Source organism: Lycium barbarum, chromosome 4 (assembly GCF_019175385.1).
Source record: "Lycium barbarum isolate Lr01 chromosome 4, ASM1917538v2, whole genome shotgun sequence".
Taxonomy (NCBI): domain Eukaryota; kingdom Viridiplantae; phylum Streptophyta; class Magnoliopsida; order Solanales; family Solanaceae; genus Lycium; species Lycium barbarum.
The window spans coordinates 129,495,798-129,520,901 of record NC_083340.1 but is presented as its reverse complement, the minus strand read 5'-3'; the positions used below and the strand labels follow the sequence as shown (position 1 = coordinate 129,520,901).

At 32.6% G+C, this 25,104-nt stretch overlaps 1 protein-coding gene and 1 long non-coding RNA gene across 2 annotated transcripts; one reads left to right on the top strand and one right to left on the bottom strand.

Annotated features, from left to right (window-relative positions):
- The first annotated feature begins 4,544 nt into the window (after positions 1–4,544).
- LOC132638590 (uncharacterized) lies at positions 4,545–11,666 on the top strand. The gene is made up of 3 exons (XR_009581813.1): positions 4,545–4,725; positions 5,293–5,444; positions 11,453–11,666. It is a non-coding gene; the product is annotated as an uncharacterized LOC132638590 (long non-coding RNA).
- A 6,174-nt stretch (positions 11,667–17,840) lies between these two features.
- Positions 17,841–21,725, bottom strand: LOC132636442 (uncharacterized). The gene is made up of 5 exons (XM_060353309.1): positions 20,441–21,725; positions 20,222–20,344; positions 18,847–19,016; positions 18,606–18,768; positions 17,841–18,237 (listed from the first exon to the last, which is right to left on the bottom strand). Exons 1-5 carry the CDS (start codon positions 21,053–21,055, stop codon positions 18,070–18,072), a joined length of 1,239 nt encoding a protein of 412 aa, XP_060209292.1. The 5' UTR covers positions 21,056–21,725; the 3' UTR covers positions 17,841–18,069.
- Between the last annotated feature and the right edge of the window lie 3,379 nt (positions 21,726–25,104).

Below are 25,104 nucleotides of genomic sequence, written 5' to 3'. Positions count from 1 at the left end.
AAATAATTTGCTGATTAAATCCTTACAAATATTACCAAAATTTTAGAAATAATAATATATACTTTATATAGTAAGTTAAAGCACATTTTGTGTACTTTGTGCCAAATGGCCTGAAAGACTATTGTACTTGTTTCGGTTTGTCATTCCGGTCCCTATACTCCATAAAATTTTAATCAGATCGGTCAAATCTACTCTTTTAAATTCCTCTGATTTGTAACCAAGCTTGTTCTCTTCTATTCGATTACTTTTTCTATTCTAAATCAATAAGGAAAGAAAATGAAAATAAAGACCTTCTAATTCTATTTATAGAAAAATTTAAAGAACTTTTAATTAAAGAAAATATAAGATAAGTAATTAATTTATAATTTTCCGTCTTCAGGGGGAAAAACACAAGACAAAGAAGAGAATATGTATGAGTAATATATAGCAGAAGGTGCTAACGGTGACACCAAACGCAATTGAATTGGACAAAGTAGGTGTAAGATACACAAATAAAGATAGTGAGTGTACCCGCAAGGGTTCAATGAATTGGTTGGGTTAGTTGTTTTGGTTTCCCACGTGGGGACCCGGGATTGATTCCCCTCACGAGCAGCCTTTTCAGTCAGAGCTCGTCGCACCAAGCTTGTCTAATGCAGTTTACATCTCCTGTGTGGTTTGCGAGCTATTCAACAGTAAGCAGGTTAGCCAGTGTGCACCCAAAGGGTAGCGGTTTGCGAATTCCCCTGGGATTTTCAACAAAAGGACAGTGAGTGTAATTAGTGACGGACCCAAAATTTTCACCAAGAGCGTTCAAAATATAAAAAAGTAAACATACGAAGAAGCTAAAGGAGTTCAACACAGTAATATATATATATATATACACACACACACACACTAGTCTCTATAGACGTGTGTTGCCACGTCGCCTTTAGAAATTTTCATTTATTAGAAATTTTGTGTAAAAGATAAATTTTAACTGGATTAATATTTAAAAAAACATGTAGTTGAACTATGCAATAGTACTATAAACGTGGTTTGCACGTCATTTCCTGTCATTCTCTCTCATCGCAAAAAATATTAGATAATATTATTTCTAATCATATACATTTATTTTATGAGGTACGAAAATATTGGTATGATATAAGATTGTATCCACTTAATACTTCTTTGAAATTGGTGTTGTTAGTAGTTTTTTTTTTTTTTTTTTTCAAAAAAAAAAAAACATGCTGCAACTAAGATAATCCAATATTAAGGATTAAGTGACCATATAATAATTAATTGTCATTTAAAAATATAGAAGTGTTGAAAATCATTTACAAATAATCACTTTTTTTGTATATTAAATATTAAAATTAACTAGTTGTAGTACCCGCGCGATGCACGATAGTCACAAATTACTGTAGTAGTTAATCTTATTTGTAATATCACAACAACTTTAATTGCTTCAATACTTAATTAAGAATTATTAAGTGATTCTTTAACAGGCTTTTAAGCGACTCTTCTTATTAACTTGCCACTTGTCCTATGTCTTGCTTGTTAATCCGCTTTAATATAATATAGATAGGGAAATTAAGATTATTCTTACTCTGAAAATTAATTTAAATTTATACTTTTATTCTATTGCTTTGGATTAATTTGTTGTTTAAATTCATCGATAATATTTAAATTAATCGACAGTAAAAACATCTCCCCTCTATCCATAAACTCTCTTTAGTTTCAATGTGGAAAAATTCAGTTTCAATATAAAATATTAAAATTTCGTACATGTAAAAATTATCTATGTTGTAAATTTTTAATATGTTTGTTGAAATTCTTTTATTATTCAATTTGTTTTGTTTGTTTTGGCTTTGCTATTAATACACATATGTCACTATATCTCTAAAAACATTTCTCCAATATTATTAGGTTTTGATTTTATGTATCAAAACTTTAATTACGTACACGATATGACTTTTCATCTAATGGATAATATAAAATAAATAAGGTTATAATAAAGTATTTGTTAATTTGAAAATTTTTGTAAGATTTTGATAATTGAAGGTATGGATTTTTGATTGACAAAGAAAATATGTACAATTAAACAAAAAAAAAACTTACAACCAATCAAGACTTCTTCCTACTATTCTCCTATCATATCACCAAGCAGTACCAAGAATAAAAAAATTTAGTTTTTAAGTCCTCTAGCTATATGCATGTAGCACCCTGGACAATGGATTTATTCCCCAATTTATCTACTAATCTCTTCAATACTTGTCTTCTTTCCTTGAAATATTCTTTGATTTCTTTCTTACCACACAGTGCTAGCACCAAAATATGCCAGAGCTTAATAAAATGTTAAATTTGTTAAATAAATTAAGTAGATTTTTATGAATAATTTATGTATTTATAGTTTACACAATTTTACCATTTAGGAAAATATTTAATCCAATTTTTATCTTCTTTTGGGAGTTGTTTTTAAAATCTTGCACAAAATAACAACAACATTTTGCTACAATTGGCTGAAAAAGGAATTTAAAATTTTTGAGGAAAAAAAAAAGTACAGTAATAGGCAAGATCAGTTTTCCTTGGCCGAAGACATACTCGAAGCTACTTGTGTTACTATCTTAATGATTGCACTTTTGTTCAATCACTATATACATACAACGCAAAAATCAACAAAATTAAGTGCTATTTCTTACATCTTACTTATTCTTCAAAAAAAAAATGAATTAAATCAATGCGAATAGGGAATCAAAGACTTAACGGAGATCATCTCCTTATTTCTTTGATAATACCTCTCTTATTGTAGTCTTAGTTGCTGATGTTGGATTTCAAACTCCTTTCTTGACTTTGCTAGGACAAAACATAAAACGACTTGAAAAGGAAACTCAAATCAAGTAAAATATCTGAATGAAGTAAGAAATTCTATATAGTGCAAGCAATGAACTTGTATGTTTCTATAAACAAAAAAATTAACCTCTAGTGTAGAAACGTCTTGCAAAGTAAAGTTCTAAGCATTCTGCTAACAACTTCTCTTGTATAATTTTCTCTGCTATCCGTTGAGTCTTTCCACAGTTTTCTCTGAAACAAAAAATATAATAGAAGTTGTTTTCTGCTAAAACCATCAAAAGCATTAACACTGTATGAAAACAATATAAGCAATGATTCTTGATTGATAAAATCGTCATGTACGACATGAAGAAAAACAAATTGCCCTTCCCACCTACAGAAAACACTACAGAAAACAACAGTATTTAGTTAAAAAAAAAACTCACAGATTCTTGGCTACATAAAATCGCCATATACGACATGAAAGAAATAATTATCAAACTGCCCTTCCCACCAGTAAAAAAACAACAGCATGATCCTTCACTCGACTTTTTTCTTTCTTTCATCACTAAAATTAAAATGCATGGCATAACTTAAAAGTTGAGTGATAAATACTTACTTAATATCTTCTAGGATGATGCTCACTTACTTATTTGAAAAAATGATTAATCAAACTGATAACATCATCATCTCTAGCCACCAGGATAAGAAATTGATGTTGAAGAACCGAATAACCTTATATGTCTAGGCATTCCTTTTCCTCCAAATATAATAATGGGATGGAGCATTAACAACAGTAAAAGAGTGGGAATAGTAACTGCCATTTTAGGAACGTGTACAACCGTTGGAAATATTTCTTTTTCAGTTGGTAAACATTAAAAAGCCTAAAAATGATTAAAAATAATAAGCCCTTCAATTAGATAGAATAATTCAAAAACGGGAATGTAACTGAAAGACTTAATGGGAGTTATGGAAGCAAAACGTGGAGATATATATGGCAACTTTCAAGAAAAGTGATAAACATCTGTATTTTGAATTTGAATGTTAATTCGTTTTTTGTCTTTTTTATTTTATTTTATTTTTTTAAAATAGAAATTTTCTGGTGCTGACACTTGTCAGCCTATTATACTTTTGTCTCTCCTATTATATATAAATAGAAGATAATAACAAACAAAAGCAATTTAGAAAGCCGCTGGCTAAGCTATTCTCAAAAGCAAATAAGAAATTGGAAGATGGCAAAACCGTTGGCATTCAGACTTGAAATTGATATTTGCCACCATAAGCTTAATAAAGGTAATTAGGAAAATTAGAATTATCATTAGAATACATGTAGTAAGAAAATTAATAGATAAAAAAGCAAGCAGTACATCTAAATAGTCAGTCCGAAATAAACATGACCATTATGGTTAGAACTCATAAGCGGACCAAAAGCTTGGTTGCATGGTAGAATTGTGATGGTTTTGGGATTCTCCAAAATAGGTTATAGTTGACGTGATAGCAAAAATTCTTTATTTAATTAGTTTGGGAATCAAAATTCAGAAGTATAATTTGTTTAAAACTCTACTTTTAACTTAAAATTTTTATTTACTAAAACAATTAATAGAAATATGGTAGAATTAGACTAAAAAGGTATATAAGTCATTCAATATTTGAAGGATATTTTGGTCAACCAACATTTATATTCACGCTTTTAAAATATAATTTTAACCCTATATAAATAGTGTAAATTTGCATCGAAAGGGATTCGGATGAACTCTGGCCCTACCCGGCTCCGTCCCTGGGTGTAATGGTTTTTGATTAAAAAAACTAAAAAAGAAAAATAAGAAGAAAATAAGAGGCATAGATAAAAGTTGAAAAGAAAGAATAAAAAGAGAAGGGTAAAAAAAGAGGCAGATATACAAGGTTCGATTTTGACACCAGCTCTCATTTCTCTATTTGGTGAGTGCTTTTTGCTTATAACCAGTTTTACTTTTTCCTTTCTTTTCAAGTGGTTATTTTAAATTTTCTAGGTTTGATTTTGGTTCAGGATTTTTCTTGTTGATTTGGTTGAAAGTGCAGTCAATTCTTTTTTTGAAGTTTTTCAAGATTGAGTGTCGAAGAAAACATCTAATGTTGAAGAAGATTGTGTCTTAGTTTGACTTGACACGGAGTTTATGAAATAGTGGAAGATTTTTGAAATGTGTGGCACAAGCCTTTACATATTTGCGTGGCTTGTAAAATATTTTATAAAGTTAAATTATTTCTAAATTTAGAAATGTGACAATTTTTTTGGGACAAACTAATAAGGAAATTAAGACAAGCTTTTTGGGACAGAGGAGTAACATTAGTGGATCCTGTGTGTGGGTGGGTGGGGGATCATAATGGAGGAAGATGATCTCCATTCTCATTTATTTAATAAAATAAAAAGAAAATTTATTGTGATCATTAAATTAATGTCATATATATATATATATATGATGTGGCATTAATTTTTCTGACGTGGATATGATGTGTCATCAATGTCAGGGCGAGTGAGGAACACACAGCAACAAAGTGGTTTAAAAGACTAGATTTGATCGAGTTCAAGTGTCTGGTTGAAACTTTGTGGAGTACAGCGACCGGGATGACAAATGGGAACAAATCCAGGGGTCTCCCAGGCCATTCCGCCTATTTGATAGGTTAACTCTATAAAACCTATACTCATTATATATAGAAAAAGAAAAGGTGATACCAAAATTGATATTCACGTTTTTTAGCATAAACCCTAGTTTGCAATAGAGTTATTTTCTCTATTTGGTCTTCTTTATCCTTGTTTTTGGTTCCAAGCAAGGTGGTGATAGTCTTTATCTTGTTTTCAATAGCGTGTGGTGTTTCTTTATCACGTAAGTTGATTTCAAGTGGTGACTTAGGAATTTTGTTGGTTCTTGATCATTCAAGAACGCGTTTCTTGAAAACCAATTCGTTCTATTTCATACCCAGAATCCTAATTTCCTTTCCATCGTTGTGCCCTCAATATTTACTTGTTTTAAACGATTCAATAGTTATTTTTATATTGAAATCGTCATCTTTCTCCTCGTCTTGAAATCACATAATTCCGAGAAGTATAGCCCGATTTACGTCCGTTTCTTGAATTCTGCCCATCAATCGCTTCAAGAATAAGATCCTGGTCGATTGGTTCTTTGTTAACTCGAAGAATCACATCAATTTGGTATCAGAGCACAGTTGAGGAGTAGGATGAGTATGCAACCAAGAGGATGGCGTTTGGTTCAAGAAGATGAAAAAACTATGGAAAAGGAATCTCTTTTCCGCACTAGATGTACCTCCCATGATAAGGTATGTTCGATTATCATTGATAAAGGAAGTCATGTTAATGTTGTTTCTGAAGAGATGGTTTCTAAACTTGGCTCGAAGAATCACATCAATTTGGTATCAGAGCACAGTTGAGGAGTAGGATGAGTATGTAACCAAGAGGAGGACGTTTGGTTCAAGAAGATGAAAAACTATGGAAAAGAAATCTCTTTTCCGCACTAGATGTACCTCCCATGATAAGGTATGTTCGATAATCATTGATAAAGGAAGTCATGTTAATGTTGTTTCTGAAGAGATGGTTTCTAAACTTGGCTTGTCAACAAAACCTCATCCATATCCTTATAGCATCAAATTTGAGAATGATGATGGTGGTTTAGAGGTAACTCGTCAATGCCTAGTTTCTTTTTCTATTGACAAAATATATAAAGACGTTGTTTGGTGTGATGTAACAAAGATGGATGCTTGCCACTTATTACTTGGAAGACCATGGGTGTATGAAAGGTGTGCTAACTATGATGAATATCGTAATACCTATTCTTTTACAAAGGATGGATGAAAAATTAAGTTGGTTCCCTTGAATCCAGAAGATGTTGCTAAAAACTCCAAGTATGTTGATGATTCTTTTGTGACCAAATTACAAATCATTGGTCCCATCAATGTAGAACTGCAAACGGAGGAGAAGAATGAATTAGATCCACAAGTTGAGGATTTACCTCCAAAGTTTGATGAGGATCCATTAGAACATCCAACCATTTGTGAGATTGAGTTTCCACCATTAAGAGCTTTTGAAAAGAATATAGATTTTGTTTCTTACTCCACACCAACCAAAGCAGCGTATTGCATAGGACCAATAGTCTATGAAGATTTGGAAGGGAAAAAGGACGAGTTTATGAAAAAAGAGTCTATGAATGAGAGTTTATTATATGATGTAGTTCGAGCAAGAATTTTTCCTCGAAACGATGAACCTTTGCAAGAATGTGTCAATTTAAGATCTCTCAATTTCATTGACGTTAATGGTTATAACCATGTCAAATCTAGGAGTAGCAAATTTGTCAAGGAGTTGTTAAGAAGACATGATTTGATCTCCAACCTTGATCCAAAGGTAGTTGAATTTGATTTATATAAAAGTTTTCATGGCACTATCTCAGATTTTTCATGCAAACACCACATAGGCACGAGAGTTTTCAAGATTCATGAAGATCAAAAAGAAATAAGTTTTGATCATGGCTTAAACATTGAAGATAAATTTAAGATGATATATTTGAGAAATCATGGAACAAAGTTACTACTAAGAAAGTGGGATTTGGTTCGACCGTATGCAAAGCTTGTTGACAACATGATGAAGGTCTATGACAAGCTAGAAAAATGCAACTTAGAGCCTGGTGAATATTGATTGTTCCCAATTTTTTTTGCTAATCTTTCACCATTTATGGAGCCTTTAGACTCGAGGACAAGTCTTTCTCAACAAGGGGAGAATGATGAAAGATGAAGAATATCAAGAAATTCAAAAAAATCAAGAAACACAAGACTGAAATTCAAGAAAAAGAAAAGTCCAAGAAGCTCAAGCTTGAAGATTATTTCCAATTCTTGTTTCTTGAATCCTTTTCTAAATAGGTTTCTTATTTCTTGATTTATATTATAGTAGGATTAAATTTCCTATAATTAGTAAGATCTTTATCCTAGTTCTAGTAAGATTTTGGTTTTCTTTATTCTTTTCCTTATAAAATAGGGATTTTACTTTCCTTGTTTTTAGCTATTTCCTTTCTAGAGTATAATAGGGATTTGTAGTCATCAAAGAAGAGACCCTAGGCCTATATAAAGGGTTCTTATTCTTTGTTAAACGCTATTCACGTTTTTGAGCATAAACCCTAGTTTGCAATAGAGTTATTTTCTCTATTTGGTCTTCTTTATCCTTGTTTTTGGTTCCAAGCAAGGTGGTGATAGTCTTTATCTTGTTTTCAATAGCGTGTAGTGTTTCTTTATCACGTAAGTTGATTTCAAGTGGTGACTTAGGAATTTTGTTGGTTCTTGATCATTCAAGAACGCGTTTCTTGAAAACCAATTCGTTCTATTTCATACCCAGAATCCTAATTTCCTTTCCATCGTTGTGCCCTTAATATTTACTTGTTTTAAACGATTCAATAGTTATTTTTATATTCAAATCGTCATCTTTCTCCTCGTCTTGAAATCACATAATTCCGAGAAGTATAGCCCGATTTACGTCCGTTTCTTGAATTCTGCCCATCAATCGCTTCAAGAATAAGATCCTGGTCGATTGGTTCTTTGTTAACTCGAAGAATCACACCAAGTTGTTTCATGTTACATCTAGATATCAGATAAGTTTTATATATTTGTTCCTCTTCATTGCTTAAAAGTTGAATAGAAGCAACTTTGACATGTCTTAGATGTAGTTGGTAGGGAAATGGAGCTCATACTTTACCTTAAACTAGGCATGCAGTTTCTAATTAAGAGTGATGTTTGCTACATGTTAAACGTAGACCATGCGTGGCCGGTGGCGATAGCCTTGCATATGGCACTTCCTAAAATCTACACTCCTTTTTATCTGGGAGGTGCTTTGTTAACTGTTATGTACTATTGAACTTTCAAGAAGTGAATGCTGATGTAAGGAACAACTAATCTACTCCCGCTGACTGCATGAATTGCAATGAGTAGATTTTCTCTGTAGTTGTTGTTCCTCTAGCCTGTAATATTCTGCTGCCTTTCGCACCACCCAAAGTCTTTTATCTCCTCTGATTATTTTCCAATCTCGTCATTGTTGTGCTTGTTCCGTCACTCTGAGTATAATTGGTTATCTGATTGTTACCGATTGCTCTGCATTTTTTTTAACTTCGTGATTCGTTATTGGTTTTTCAAATTTTTCATGATTAGTTCTAGGGTTTGGTTAAAATTTCTTGTGTTTGTGCTGGTTGCTGGGTTGTATCTGATGCGCTTATGGTACAGCAAAGTGATACTATCCCTGATTAAAAAGTTATTCTTATTTATTATGGTCTGAAAGAACTGAAAATTTGAAATGAAGAACACTGCACCTAATATGATGTTACTTTGAAGTCCTGGCGGTCTGCGGATCCAAACGGTTGTAAAACTTATGTCACTCTGCTCTCTGTTGAGGTCATAATTATTGTTTACTTCCAAATCATAATGGAAGATCAGTGGGTAAACCTAGACAGATCATTGGTAGGAAGCATGCGCCGAATGTAGAGGATTGCTTATGATGGGATTTTGAACCCAATGTTTAAAACATTCTTATGAGATTTAACTTTAAATTAGCAGGTTGGCAAATTTGCCTTTCTTCTAACAGAGAACCACGATAGTTGTTTGTTTGTTATCTTCTTTTTGAAGATATATAAAGAGAAGGGATGAATTCTTTTTGAGAAGGTAAAGAGGAGGGATGAATTAATTCTAGTTTTATTTCTGAAAATTCGAACTCTAATCACCACTTAGTTTAAACTGTAAAAGGAATAACAAATTTCGATGTCTCAAATACACTAATAAACCGAAATGTACTGAGATAAATAATTTTTTTTGGCTAAAATAGATATGAAGTATACCAGAAAGAACAGATGAGTGAAAAATTAACCAACAGTCTGCATGATATCCCCAGGCAGTAAACGTAACACCCCTGTCCTCATCAGCAGCTGCACGTCCCTTAGCCTTACGTTCAAGTAAAGATTACCAGTCTTCGTCAAGCCTGAATTTGTAATAACAATCTTAGAACAGTAAATACCTATGTTAACAGTAGATCGATTGACCTTCTCTCTAGTTGTACATCGATGTGAATCACCCTTTTTTTCTTCACTTGGGTGATAGGAAGTTCTCTTCTTTGTTACTAATATATATGGTTCTACTACTTCAACTTACTGTCCGTGCTTACAAGATTTTGCTTCTTCATAATCTCTATTTTGCTGGTACTGCGTAAAAACATCTAGAAAGATGAAATAGTTCTCAGGATTTTGTAGTCAGTAGTAGATAGCCTCTTAACTGATGTATAATTCAAATATATCTATTCATTTGACTTAAGCATTGACATGAACCATTATCGGGTTTTTGAGTAACATGGATTTTTCTTCTTTACTGTCTTGTCTTTTTTTTTTCTTCTTTTTTTTTTTTTTTTTTTTTTGAGAAACTGGTACTGTTGTATTCCTCAGCATTAAGGATATGCTGGCGACCTCCAAAAACAGACAGTAAAGAAAAAAGATTTTAGAGATAAAGATAAACTTACAGTGCTTCTAGTAAATCTACAAGGTCATCTACATTCTCTATACATTGTCTTGTCTTTTTTGGCCATGCTGTTTAATTACTTGTTTGTTTTAGTTTTGTGTGTGTGTCAGTGGGGGGTGCTTGTAGTTTCTTTCATGTAGTTGAAACTGCTAAGCTGAAATCTCATTATGTATAGCTTGCGTTGTAAATTCGAAAATCTGGATGAATATGCATATTTTCAAGGGGAACCTTTGATGCTAGCTCCTTCAGTATACAGAAATGCCACTTTTTGAAAAACTAAATTAGTACCTAGATTTAGGCGTCTATGTATGTTGTTAGTAGCGAAGGTGTAGCTCATATGAGAGGATCAGACTACTAGGTGGATTTTATATGTGAAATGTTCAAAAAACACAGTGTGATCATTTATGTAAATATTTGACTTTCTGGGTGTACATGAACTTAAAAAAGTGAAAATCGTGCAGATAATGGCTGAACAAGATTTAGGATTCTCTGCTAGCTTTGTTGGCATCTTTTTTAGCATATTTATTAGTATTCCTCACCATTATACAATGGCTAATTCTAAGAAATCAGGCAACTAGAACATAAGGGCAGCCCAGTGCACTAAGCTCTCGCTATGCGTGGGGTTTGGGAAAGGGCCTGGCCACAAGGGTCTATTGTGCACAGTCTTACCTTGCATTTCTGCTAGAGGCCGTTTCTACGGCCACTAGAACATCCCTTGATAATTTAGTGAGCGCAAAATGAATTCATTTTCATAACTGATCCTGGCCACCAGCCAATTCTTGCCTTTAGTGAGATTAATTTTTTCCTATAAAGGCAACCAGTCATATCCACAATTCTTGCCTTTATCGTTGGATTGTTTTTTTCCTTATACAAAAAATGACATACTGAGTTGGGTTCATGATAGAGAGGAAGATTTGTGGAAATGCTTTCTGAAGGCTATATTTTTGTAGTAAAATGTTTTTCTTTTCTTAAACAGAAATCAAAGTTGAGCCTTCAGTCCATTATGACAAAATAGAGTATAACAATAGGATACATGCCGATATGTATCTGAATTCTGTTTGGTTGTTGCGACTTGTTTTGTCAGATAACAAATAATGAAATAGTAGTTACTTGTATTTATTATCTCATTCTTTTGCAGGCACTAGAGGTGGCTCTTTGTCATCGATTGGGTCAAGAGGATCTTCTGACCGAAGTAACAATTCGGGTCATATGGGTGTTTATTAGTGTTTTGTTAGAATTAACTATGGTTTTCTTTTGGTCTTTTTGATGTTGAATGATTCATTGAAACTTTAAACTTGTTTTGTGATGCTGATATTAGAGTGGTTCAAACAGTCATATTATGCAAAAGAAAACTGTCATTTTACGTACTTGAAAATTACGAGGGTTCATTTGACAATTACGGCGGTTCGGGCAAACAACTGTATCAAACTTTTTGAGGACGTGAGGTTTTGGGAAGCACCGTTGAAGCATATTACCTTGTTTTGGAACTGTCGTAAACGCAAGAAATCTAGATCACTTTAGTAATCTTATATAAATATCAATTTATAATTGGTGCTTTTGGTTTAGCCACAAACTAAACAAGATTGAAAGTTACCCCTGACCGGGTTGGTTCGGATTTTTCAAATATCAAACCAAATTAATTACGTCGGGATTTTAAATCTATAAACCAAACTAATAAAAATCGGATTTTTTATTTTTTATTTTTTGGGTTTTTTTCCCGGAAAAGTCTTCATACAAAGCATATAACTTTTACTTCAAATATTTTTTTAGTCCTAGTAAGATATTACTATATAATTAAGGTGTTTATTAAGAAAATAATACAAAATATGAGATGAGTGATGACACTATATTAAAATATTCAACAAAAAAGATAGTAAAATCAGTTAAAATAAATATTGCAAATTTGTAAGACATAAAGAAAATGATCATAATTTAAAAATACTAACTCATGCTAATATAAGTACGGCTAATAAATATTAATTACATGACAAAGAAAAAAGTATAAGTTAGGTACTTTGTTATTGTCATTCCTAGCGTTAGAATTGAATTTCTTTTGTTAGCATTAGTGTTGAGTTGATATTGGTTTGAACTTTATTTGAGTTACTAGTAACATTTATGGGCTATAAAATTATTTATTGTCACGACCCAACTAGGGGCCGCGACGGGCACCCGGTGCTAGCCCACCCGGGCACCCCTTAACATACCTTTTACACTTACATCTAGGTGAGCCACATATTTAATCATACATTCTTTGTTCATCAATCATACTAGTCTCATTAGACAACAATGCCTTTTTATCATCATTGACATCTATGCCATATCAATGTACATAAGCCGACCAGGCTACAAAATGATATACAAAATATAGGCCGACAAGGCCAAACATATCTAACCATATACACATGTCTACGAGCCTCTAAGGAGAGTGTGTCATATCACATAAGCGGGACAGGACCCCGCTATGCCCATAATTATGTACACAAAAGAATAAGTACCCAAAAGCTATAGCTCCGAATGAAATGGAGCTCCGCTATGTAGTCCCCGAGAATGTAGTTATGGATCAAGTCTGTCTCCCTGTGCACCTGCGGGCATGACGCAGCGTCCACAAACAAAAGGACGTCAGTACGAAGAATGTACTGAGTATGTAAGGCATGATCAATATCAACATAGAAGCATATTATACAACATATGAAATAGTATAGGATGGGAGATAGTAATATCATCGTCATAAGCACTTACTTGCCTTTCATAGGAACTTTCCAATTCTAATGCGTATTTGTGTACATACATCCATATTCGTACTCATTTACATTGCTTTCATCGCCGTATTCATATGCATAGTCTTATTCATATTCATATCATATTCATATTCATACTCATATCTATATCATATACATAATCATATTATATACATAGCATTCGCATAGCATACCCGACCATGAAGGATCGGTGTTTCATACATACTTGGCCAACCAATGCTCAAGGTTACACATACCTGGCCCTACCAAGGCTTCAGGGTTACATCTACCTGGCCCTACTAAGGCTTCAGGGTTATCCGTACCATCTGCAGAGGTGTGAGCGCGTTACATAATCATATGCATACTCTACCCGGCCTTATAAGCTCGGGGTCCCATAATAGTCATACATAGATACATATACATAATAGCTCATAAGCATCTTTATTATTAACATCACTATCATCATCGCCATCGTTATCGTCATCGCTATTACCATTATAGTCGTCATCCGTATCATTATCACAATTATCGTCATTCATTACATCTATCTTTATAGGCTTACTCGTCATATGAGGAACTTAGTACAATCGTAGCATATCAAGAATCGTGAGCTCAATAGCTTGGAAGATCGAATCATTTGAAAGACATCATAGACTTGTGGAAGATTTAGATGTTTGGCCAAAGAACCATTCCTTATGAAAGAAGGGTTAGCCTTACATACCTTTCCATTCGACTATTCTATCACTTGCACGTGTTTCTTCATTGCTCACGTTTCTACCTTCATTAGAGTGCATACTAACATTAGAGAATTGATAGCTTAGCATTCATGACTAAAGCGAGGGAAAATTGGACAGCATCTCCTTTGTTTATACGACATTCTTCCATATCGTAAATCAACTCTCAAACGTCAATAATACATTCACAATATCAAAACAATAGTCTTTATTTATCCACATTATCCTTACTTCTCATTTCACCCCAATTCATCCATATTCATGGTCATATCACACAATTTCGTTCATTCATATACATAGTATATTCCACGTTCTCAATGTCATTTATAACATGATTATAATCATAATGTATCAAGAATCATAACTCAACTCAAACATTTACTCAAAAGTGACACTATTCCCACATTCATAACCCATTTCCTATTTCCTCATATAATCCAAGTGTTTCAACTTTCAAATATCTTAAACAACAAGGAAATGTCATAAAACTTACCTTACATGGTGTAGGAATGAACCTTGGGTGCAAACACTTCACTTGTGAAAAAACCCTAGTTTCACCTTCACTTGGATTTCTTACTTTGGATGAACTTTAATGGGTTCTTTACACTTGATTCACTTAGCTTGATGTAGAAGATCACGAATATCTCTTGAATTTGTGAAATAAATGTAGAGAGATGTTTTAGAGAGAAGGGGTGAAATGTGGAAATGAAATAATGAACTTGGTCCCCTTTTTAATAACCCAAAATATGATCTGTCGGGACCGTGAAAGGGACCTTTCATCCACTCGTCTCTGTGACCATTATACGGTCCATTATACGGGCCGTATAAATTTATACGGTCCGTATAACTGACCGTATAATCCCACCAGTGAGTGACCCTCACTGTGATGGTTCTGCGGTCCATTATACGGTCCGTATAATGAGCCGTATAACCCATCAGTCCACTGAACTTGTTCTCGCCACTTCGTTTGATCTTCAATCCTTATGGGATCTTCTTAACACTTGTTCAACACTTCGTTAACAATCTAAGGGACGTTATAACTCTTCCCCACAACATCAGTAAGCCGTCATCAACTTGTTACTCATAATTCTCGTCTGATACCTATCGTGTGCCTTGCCTTCTCTTGGCAACTTTCTTGTCTAACATCGGATGTCTTTGAAATCTTACTTAGGGTCATCACATGTCATTATTTGCTTATTGAAATACCATACACTTCGTGCTCTTCGTTAGCCCATTCACTGTGCATCAACGGGAAATTTTCCGAGGTGTAACATTTATATCCAAAATTTTAAGTTCAAGCTTGAAATAATATGTTAAATGACAAAAACTATGAAAAAGGTTAAGAAATATTTATAAATTTCATTACAAATTAATATTTTTATGTATAAAAGTTTTTAAAAATTGAATACATATAATGTTGGGTTGATTTGGTTCGGTTTAACTGTTTTTTAGCTAAAATCAAACCAAAACAATTATGGTCGGATTTATTTTTTTAATACCAAATCAAGTCAGAACAAATCATTAACCGGATTTTTTTCTCAATTTGACTATAATTATAGGTTTGATGCGGTTTTCTTTATATACCCCTACCTACTATAGTTAAGTTAATTAGATGGTTTCATGCAAGGATCTCAAAGATCATGGAGAATATAACAGTTTGAAAGACTATATATATCACAGAGCATTCTATGGAAGATTTGAAAAGTGTGAAATATGATACTATTTCATAACAGTTTGTTGAAAGCTTTTATAACATCATTTTGTTTTAACATTTCAAATACAATTTTTATAAGGGAAAAGGGTAAAAAATACCCCTCTACATTCATAATTGGCAACTTTTATCCTCCGTTATAAGTTGGGCCAAATATACTCTTACTGTTAGTAAAGTATTCAAAAATACCTTTCATTTCTAAAATATTTCCACATAAGCAAGCCTAGTCATTGGAAATGGGTGACATGGACACCACATGGCATTTAACTTATTATATGTGGTGCCTATGTGGCAATTTTTTAAAAAACAATCTGAAAAATTTATTTTTCTAAAAACAAATCTAGAAAAAATGACTTTTATTAAAAATCTATTTTTTTTAATTTTATAAAACCCGTTTCTTGAAAAAAAACTGGAAAAATAGATTTTTTTTATTGAAAATTTTTTAAATGATTTTTTTAAAATCAATTTTTTCATATTTAAAAAAAAAATATTTTTAGGACACTTTAAAAAATACTTTACAGTTTTCCAGATTAAAAAATCATTTTTCAGATTTTTTAATTAAAAAATCCAATTTTCAAGAATATATTTTTAAAAAACGGGTTTTATAAAATCAAAGGAAAATTCAGATTTTTAATAAAAGCCATTTTTTCAGATTTATTTAAAAAAAAAAACAATTTTCCAGATTATTTTATAAAAATAAATTGTCACGTAGGCACCACATAGAATAAGTTAAATGTCATGTGGCGTCCATGTCACCCAATTCCAATGACTAGGCTTGCTCATGTGGAAATATGTTAGAAATGAGGGATACTTTTGAATACTTTGCTAACGGTAGGGGTATATTTGGCAACAACTTGTAACGGAGGGTAAAAGTAGCCAATTTATGAAAGTAGAGGGATATTTTTTACCTTTTCCCTTCTTATAAACTAGCAGTATGTATTTACACTGGGGGTGAAAATCATGTTCACCCTCCAACTTTGTTTTAAAAATCAAACTCCCCCCTCAACTTTGAACAATAATCATTCTCCCCCATTTATTCTAATTGACTTTTTTAGATTCATATTTTACCTTTACATTATCAACTTGTCTTTTTTTCTTTTACTTCATAAAAATCCTGATTTTTTATCTCTTTAATCTATGTAACAATTTCCTATGAAAAATAAATATTATTTTCGAGATGGAAAAAGAAAAATGAGAAATACTAGTTGAGTATATAACTTAATGCCATCTATAATGAAATAAATGAGAAGAATAAGAATTTCTTTTTTATTAATAATAATCAAAACTCTAATATTTATTTATAGAAGTAAAAATAATAGGTAATAATAACTTTATAAATATATTTTAATACAGGTAATACAAAATAATTAATAAAAAGAGAGGAATATTCTATAACAAATTCCTAAAAGATTATCTATTTATATTATAAATTAATTTAGAATAATAATTTAACATATTTCATTAATGACAATCAAAACTCGTTTATATATTGACAATAGAGAATAAAAGAGAAGTGAAACTTAAATATACATACACATATATATATATATATATATGTAAAAATAACAGGTAATATGTTTGTGTGTATATTTAAAATATCAAATCATAAAAAGTAACATTAGATTTTGTGATAAATTCATCAAAACGATTATTCTACTTTTATAATATGAATTTAAATAAAAATCTATAAATACCTAGGTTAAAAAAAATTATATAATATAAAAAGGTGTTACATAGATGGAGGATTGAGAATGTCAAAGGTAAAATAAACATTGCGTAGGATAAAAAAGGGAGAATGTCTATTATTCATAGTTGAGGGAAGAGTTTGGCCATTCGATAATGCAAAAGCGTTGCTTCAAGGCACCATTTAGTTTACTAAATAGTGATATGATATTTCTAGGTCTTTTAAATGATTTATTTCTCCTTTATACTTCTTTTCCTGTTCTGTTTTTTGCGTTCTTTTTTTCCCAATGTGATATTCCACGTTTCTCCTCATTCTTGATTTTTTCCTAAGTTCACTAATCGTCTTTTCTATTTTACTAATCACTTTTCTACAAATGACTTCTAAAATAACTTGATAAAATACAATTTCTACATGTTTGATGTACACAAAGTTAATTCTTCTGAAGAAAAGAAAATTGTCCATCTTTCCAAAATCTGCCTCTTTTTATATTTATATTGTTTTGAGCAAAAACCTTTAATAGCTCAAGCATTTAGGTGACTGATATCCTGCCTATACTTGTCCCTGATCTAATGAACATTCATAGACCCAGCAAGTGCAACATATTACTACCAGAATTCTCCTCATTTGACTTACCTTGAGGGACTCAAGACATGTGAAAGTTAATAGCCAAAATAATCCAACTCGATATGGATAATACAATAACAGTTCACAGAAGTTACAATCGACGTTTAACTACAAATGTTAATTGGTGAGGACATTCATTGGAAGGAATGCTATTCTACCACATAGAGGAAGGAAAGCCGTGCAGAAACACAACGAGCCATGTCACCAGGAGATATACAGAAATTCTCCTGGAAAAAGCACAACCATGTAAAAATGGACTAACGTCTATAGCTTCAGATTGAGATCAACGTTTCCTCCTACTTCAACGTGGCAGTTGCGTTTGTTCGTTCCTTCTTGGTCGATTTGTACCTTGGCAGTTGGGAAGAATCCAAAGATGGGTTGTTCAACTGATCTGCTTAGGGCTGAGCTTGTTGTAGGTTCTTCAGCAACTCCCTGTGGATTTAACAAAGGCAGAAGAACGTTACACCAAAATTAAGAAACCAATAAGTAGGAGTCGTTTGGTTGCTGGTTTGAGTTGTGCAGGGTTTAGTAATTCATGTATTAGTTATTCCATCTTCTACCCTGTATAAAATAATACATGAATTGACTCAAAACTTATACATGTTTTAGTTATGTGGAATTGTTAAATGATAACCAAACACCGTACTTAGTGTGTTGAATTTTATACAAAGCAACTAAAAGCCACCAGACTTGGTATTAACTACACTAGTTTTAATGCATGAATAATTTCCTTCCTAGCCAGCAACCAAACAACCCCTAAAGGTATCAAAACATAAAAATGGTAGAACCTTTGTTCTCACCTGACAGGTTACTGATTCCAATATAAATATATCTCGACTCTGAAGGGCTGAATTAGATGTAGGAGGAGCCAACGTGAGGAAATCTCCATTAAGAGCTTTATTTTGTCTGACAACATTTCTTGGTTTGGACTCAGATAGAGTTCGTGATCCTGCAGGAATTTCTCTGGAGAAAAGTGCGAAAAGAGTCTAAGCTGGTATTTGAAGCACTAAAATTATGCAATGATCGCTGGAAATATCAAACCTTTTGAGCAGATTTCCTGATTCCAAACTGGCTGCACATTCATTACTGCAAGATGCTGATTCAGGTGATCTGGATGCAAGGTTAACATAGTCAGGAGGAAATTTGCAGTGAAATGCAGGGACTGGCGGAAACTCCGGAGAGAAGGGATATGGTCTCTTCATGCCAACCATCTACAATACATCATCAGAAATCAAAGATGTAGCCATCAACCAAAAAAGTTAAAAATAAACCATCTAGAAACTTATAGTGTGTTTGGCCAAGCTTCCAAATTTTGCTTATTTCAATGTATTTTTTGCCAGAAGTGTTTTTCAGAAAAGTACCTTTGGAGAAAAGCAGTTTGTGTTTGGCTAATCAATGCGAAAAGCACTTTGTAATATTAGAGCAACATATTGTGCTTGGCCAAGGTTCCAAAAGTGTTTCTGGGAAGAAGCTACATTTTTTTAACTTCTTAAAAACAACTTCTGCTTTTCCTAAAAGCTTGGAAAAACACTTTAACTCCTCAAAATAAGCATGTTTTAACCACACACACCAAAAAAAAAAAAAAAAAAAACACTTTTGGCTTCTGAAAGCTTGGGCCAAACAGGCTACTAGTCTTGGTTCTTTAGTTGTGAGTTCCACTTTTTCCCCCTGAAGTAATGGTTGGAGACATGTTATCTCACCAATCTATGTTTGTGGACAAAATCCTCCATGAAGCAAATTCATCTAGAACAAGAAAACCTTCTCAAACTGGAGTTAAATAAAATACCACACTCAAACCATCGGACTTCCCTTTCCAATTAATATACCCTCTACTCCCGCATCTCCGTCTCCCCTTCTCCCTTTTCCAGCCTCAACCAGAAGCCCATCCTTTTTTTTTTTTTTTATAACCGTGGTGTCTGAGCCAGCTTGCGCGCACCTCGACTAACTCCACGAGCTACCTGCCACCTCCCACCAACAACAGGTACCAGGTAACTCTGTCCACCAAGACTAGGATAGATAGAAAGAAATCACCTAGTGTTTGTCTCTACTAGGACTATAGCATTTTGTTATTCTATCTTTTAAGATGCACTTTTCAACCATGGACTTGGGTCAATTTAGTCCGAAAATTAGTTTGGGCAGTAGAAGGCATTACTAAAGCTTTTTTCTATCAAGTTCAAAGAAATGAAGAGGAGGCATAGAGAAGAAAGAGATGTTAAAGAAATCGGAAGTAAATGGCATGTCTGCATCGTTATAATTCAAAGCACATACCCGTAACACTTTTGTACAAACTGAGATCCTTACTAGAACCAATAGGATATCCAGGTAAACTGTATTTCAGCCTTTGACACAAGAGACCGTAAATAAAGTTGATTTTAACTAAAAAGATAGTGACTAACTAGTAGAATAAAAGAATTACCTTCACTTCTTCAGGCCACAGAGGCACATAATTACAGGAATAATAATTTTGGTTTGAAGGGGGCTCCATCTGATAATTTAGTACAGATGATGATGATGATGAAATCCCTGAAGAGATATTCATCTGCAGTTACGACAACGCGATTTAATCAGCATTTCAAACACATCAAAACAAAATCTTAAACGCGATAAGCTAATGATGATATATAACATTGCTTACCATTGATGAAGAACAAGAAATTTGATATTGTTGTGATCTTTGCAGCACACCAGGCAAAGGCAAAATCGGGTTATGCAGTTCATTAGGCAAGTCTACATTAGGCCCGAAAACAACACCATGGCGATTTTGATTTCCCTGTTGGCTCTCTCTTTCAGGACTATACTCACAACTCCACAATTTAGGGCAATTATCACCACTCCCTGGACCCGAAACGGATGACCAACTTAACTCACCTAGTGATTTTGATGATTGTAACGGCTTCGAACGAAAACCATCAAGAACTAAGGCAGACTGATTTGTTCTAAAGACACAATTTTTCGAAGGTAGATCCATCGTTGGCGGCCTAAAAGGAACTGATTTTGGTACCAAAACACTAGGTGTTTGAAAAATTGGATCTTTTTTATGTTGTTCTTCACCTTCTAATCTAATTCTTTCTAGTTGAGCAACACCAAGTCCTCTTTGTGGGATCTTTTTTTGTTTCAATTTTTTACAAGCTCTACTAGTAGCACCACCACCACCACTACCACTTGAACCACCCCCACCACCACCACCACTACTATTACTACACCTATGGTTATGTTCCTCTATAGCCATTATAGTTGTCCTAGGCATCATATGCAAGAAAAAATTATACACTAATACTTAAGTAAAAACCTAAAGGACAAATATTTATAGACATTGTAACAATGTTAAGATACAATTAATCTAAAACCCCAAATGGAAAATATTTCAAGAAAATTAAGAAAAAAGCCAAATTCAAGAACCCCAATTCCCCATTTATACGTTACATAAAAATCTTGTAGGTCATCAAGTCAAGATCTGCAAACTTATGTAGCAGATTAATAAAGAAATTTACATACAAACAAACCCCATAATTCAGCTAAAAGATTACAACTTTTTTTTTTTAAAATGTAAACAATATATATATACACACACAAAATGTACAAAAAAGATACAGTATAAAGCTATAAAGAGCAAGGGTTAAGAAAGAGAAAGGAAGTGTATCTGAGAGACATATCAGATCATTAAAATTGAAAAAAAAAAATTAAAAGTTTAAAATGCAAATCTAAAGAAAATTCAATGTTTTTTAAGTGCAAATCTAAAGGAACCTACAAATGTGGGAATTCATCAAATTTATAGGCCAAATTTTTCGGTGGACTATACATTTTTGGTTCTTGCTAGACCGACTCTTAAGTAGTCTTGTTTTTCATTTCGTCTAATCTTTTATAAAATTCCCTCTTTTTTTTCTCTCTCTTTTAAGTGAAAAGTACAGTACTTCATTCCAAATGAAGACAATACCCCGCTCTAACCTTTTATTATACTAAGATATTGAGTTATTACTATCATCTTAATGACACGTCCCAAAATAGAAAGGTTTACCGCCAAAGGATGCGAGGTTGCTCTCCCTTAATTAGAGATCTTGGGTTCAGATTTTATGTATGAAAAAATCTTTTTTTTGTGTAGTTTGTCTTTCATACGGACTGATCTTTAATTTTTACCCCTCAAATCGCGGTCTTTCATTTCTGCATCTCAAATCGCTGGTCTTTAACTTTTGCCCCTCAAATAGCTGGTCTTTAATTTTTATCCTTGCTTCTCATTTAATGGAAATATGTAGGCTAAAGTATCCTTATTCGCCGGTTTACAAAAGTAGATATTCTAGGTTCGATCCCCAACAGAATAAAAATAATCGCAAGACAAAGTTTCATATAAACTATGTCTTGTCGAGCAAAGTTACATAAAAACTATGCCTTGTCCGGCATAATTCTGTAGAAATTAAGTTATCCGACATAAGTTGTGTAGTAACTAATTCGCTCGGCATAAGTTTATAAATACGTTGCCTTGTCCGGCATAGTTCTGTAGAAATTAAGTTATCCGACATCAGTTGTGTAGTAACTAATTCGCTCGGCATAAGTTTATAAAAACTTTGCCTTGTCCGGCATAAGTTCCGTAGAAATGAAGTTATGCTTGATAACTTAATTTCTACAGAACTGTACCGGACAAGGCATAGTTCCTATGTAACTTTGCCCCAAGAATCTTTGCCTTGCGAAATTAGTTCATAGATCCAAATTTCTTCTTTTATTTTTTCAATATCATGGATATTTTCTCCATTTTTTTATTACTTAAAGTACCCGAAGGGCAAAAATTAAAGGCCACCCCAAGATAGGGCATTTGTGCGAATTGCCCATGAAAAACCTTTTGTTAGGGAGCTCTTCTCCGAATGGCCCTATGCAACGCGAATCCGGATACAGTCGAGCTCCAATGCGGATATCGAACATCGGGTGGAGAAAAAGATTTCGTTTGGTTGATTGAATTGTAGAATTAGTCCTAGCATAAAATACAATATTTGGTCGGTCTTATAAATAAATGATTATATAATCAGTCATGTAAAAAAATTATGCATTATTTTATACAAAAAGGTATATGTATTAACTAGTAATATATGGGCAAACTATTTAAAGATATAAATATCTTTTTAAAGTTAGTAATTCTTGTACAATCAAATATCTCTATATAATAATTTTAAAAAAAAAGGCTTCTCTATAGTAGTGTAATTTGTCTAGACCTTTAATTGTCTTTTATAACAATTGACTATTGTATATCTATAATAATATTAGATATCTAGGTAAGCATCCTTCACCTCCAACCTGAAGGTTGTGGATTCGAATCACCAAGGGTAGTGGCGGAGCCAGGATTTCACTAAGGGGGTTCAAAATATGAAAAAGTAAACACACGAAGAAGTCAAAGGGGGTTCAACGTCTACTACATATACATATAAAAAAAATTAACCATGTATAAATAATGTAATATTTCGCCGAAGGGGATGATCCGAACCCCCTTGGCCCTTCCTCCTTCCGCACCTAAGGGAGCAAAAAGGGGAGCTCCTGGGGGAGAGGTAAAAAAAGTAAGAACGTTATATAGAGGTAATTTAAAAAATAAAAAAAAATAAAAGAGTATCGTTATAATAATGGATATTGTTGTTATAGGGTAAATGGTTGTTATAAACTGGTAAAATATAACATGAAAAGAATCAGTTTTAAAGAAAATTAGCCTAGGATAGTGAAACATTATTAGAAAGGGCGTGTCGGCGACTGATATAGAAAGGTATGATTATATTACAATCTTTTTATTATTAATAATAGTATAATCATTACATAATAATTTCTTCATTATCTATCACTAAATAAATAATTTTAATATTAAAAAATCCAATGTATTACTTACATAAATCAGGAGTAGTTTTTAAGGGTTTCAATTATATAAGGTGCTATTAATATAATTTAACATCTTATAGCATGTTAGTTTTTCTGCTTTTTCAAGTTACTGAATACATTTATTTTAAATGCTTATCTATTATTACATGTAATTTAATATTTTTTTGATAAATAATTTAATATGATGGTGTAAATATTATATAATTTCAACACAAAAACTTCTACTCTTTTTATTATAATATTTCTTGTGTTTATTCTTATGCAGTTGTTCAAAAATTACTAATATGAAGTTTTATTAATTGCCATAGTATCTAGAAAAATGATTAATGAACCAAAGTTTTCTTTTTTATCTTTCTACAAAATCTTATTCATCCAGACAAAAAATAACGTACTGTGTATTATGTACTGTACATGAAGCAAATATTATAGGAACTTTAATAAAAGATCTTACCAAGATTTGTTCAATATAACTAGTAACTAGTTAAATACTTGGAAAGAATCTTAACAAATGCTCCCTCTGCTTATTTAATTTGCCACTTTATCCCCCTAGAAAGTAGTCCAATTGCCAACATAGTGATGAATGATTTCTTTGTACTTAATAGTTAATACAATGCTTGATACACTTTTCACATTTATTGAATGCCTTATACAGTATTTCTCTTCAACAGTTGGAATATAGTGCTGGCTTTCCATGTATGGATACTTTCCAATCTATTATTCAAATGTAATATCTATTCTCATTAATTAACTTTAATTTGTGCAACATGGTATATGTATAGTAATGACGCTAAAAATAATTAAGTAGATATCTATACAAACAAATGTCCGCAAAGGAGACAATTTAATAGTCAAAATATCACAATTTAAATGACAAGTGCAGTTAAGTTTTTCCTATTTTCGGTTAACTATGTGAAAAAGAAAAAGAATTAATGCATACAAGAGAATGAAATGTTCTTATAGATTAATTACTTGTTTTGACTAAAGAATGAAGAGATATTTTGTATGTCAACAGCCAGTTAATTACATCCTTTTTCAGGCCACATGAGATGGATTGAGGCTGGATTTGTTCAAGCAATTTATTAAAGCCCATCCCAAGTTGTTTAGTAATTTTGAGCACAGATTACATTGGAGAAACTTTCCATATATGGAAACAACACGTTCCTTTTTGGATCCTTTCAAAACCCAAAACAACTGCTTTGGGCTGCCCTTTCCTTATTTACATAACTACAAAAGTAACCAAAAAGACTTCAGATCCAAAGTGAGCTAAAAGGGTATGGAAAAGAGGGAAATGAAAATTTACAGGTAAAGGTTGTCTAATCCTATAGAGTCACCTTGTGGGTCTATCTTAATCAGATATTTTAGAAATAGCTTTGGAAATTAAATGAATATTCTATTGGTAAGAAGTGTTTTACCCTCTTTGCTAGAGCTATCAGGTAGAATTAAAAATTAGTC

What these genes read in the sequence shown, in the direction of transcription:
- LOC132636442 (XM_060353309.1), bottom strand. Translation starts at nt 21,055, where the DNA reads ATGATGCCTAGGACAACTATAATGGCTATAGAGGAACATAACCATAGG. An exon ending in TTTCTTGTTCTTCATCAATG is followed by an intron (nt 20,345 to 20,440) that starts GTAAGCAATGTT and finishes TCGTAACTGCAG; the next exon opens with ATGAATATCTCTTCAGGGAT. An exon ending in TGTGGCCTGAAGAAGTGAAG is followed by an intron (nt 19,017 to 20,221) that starts GTAATTCTTTTA and finishes GATGTATTGTAG; the next exon opens with ATGGTTGGCATGAAGAGACC.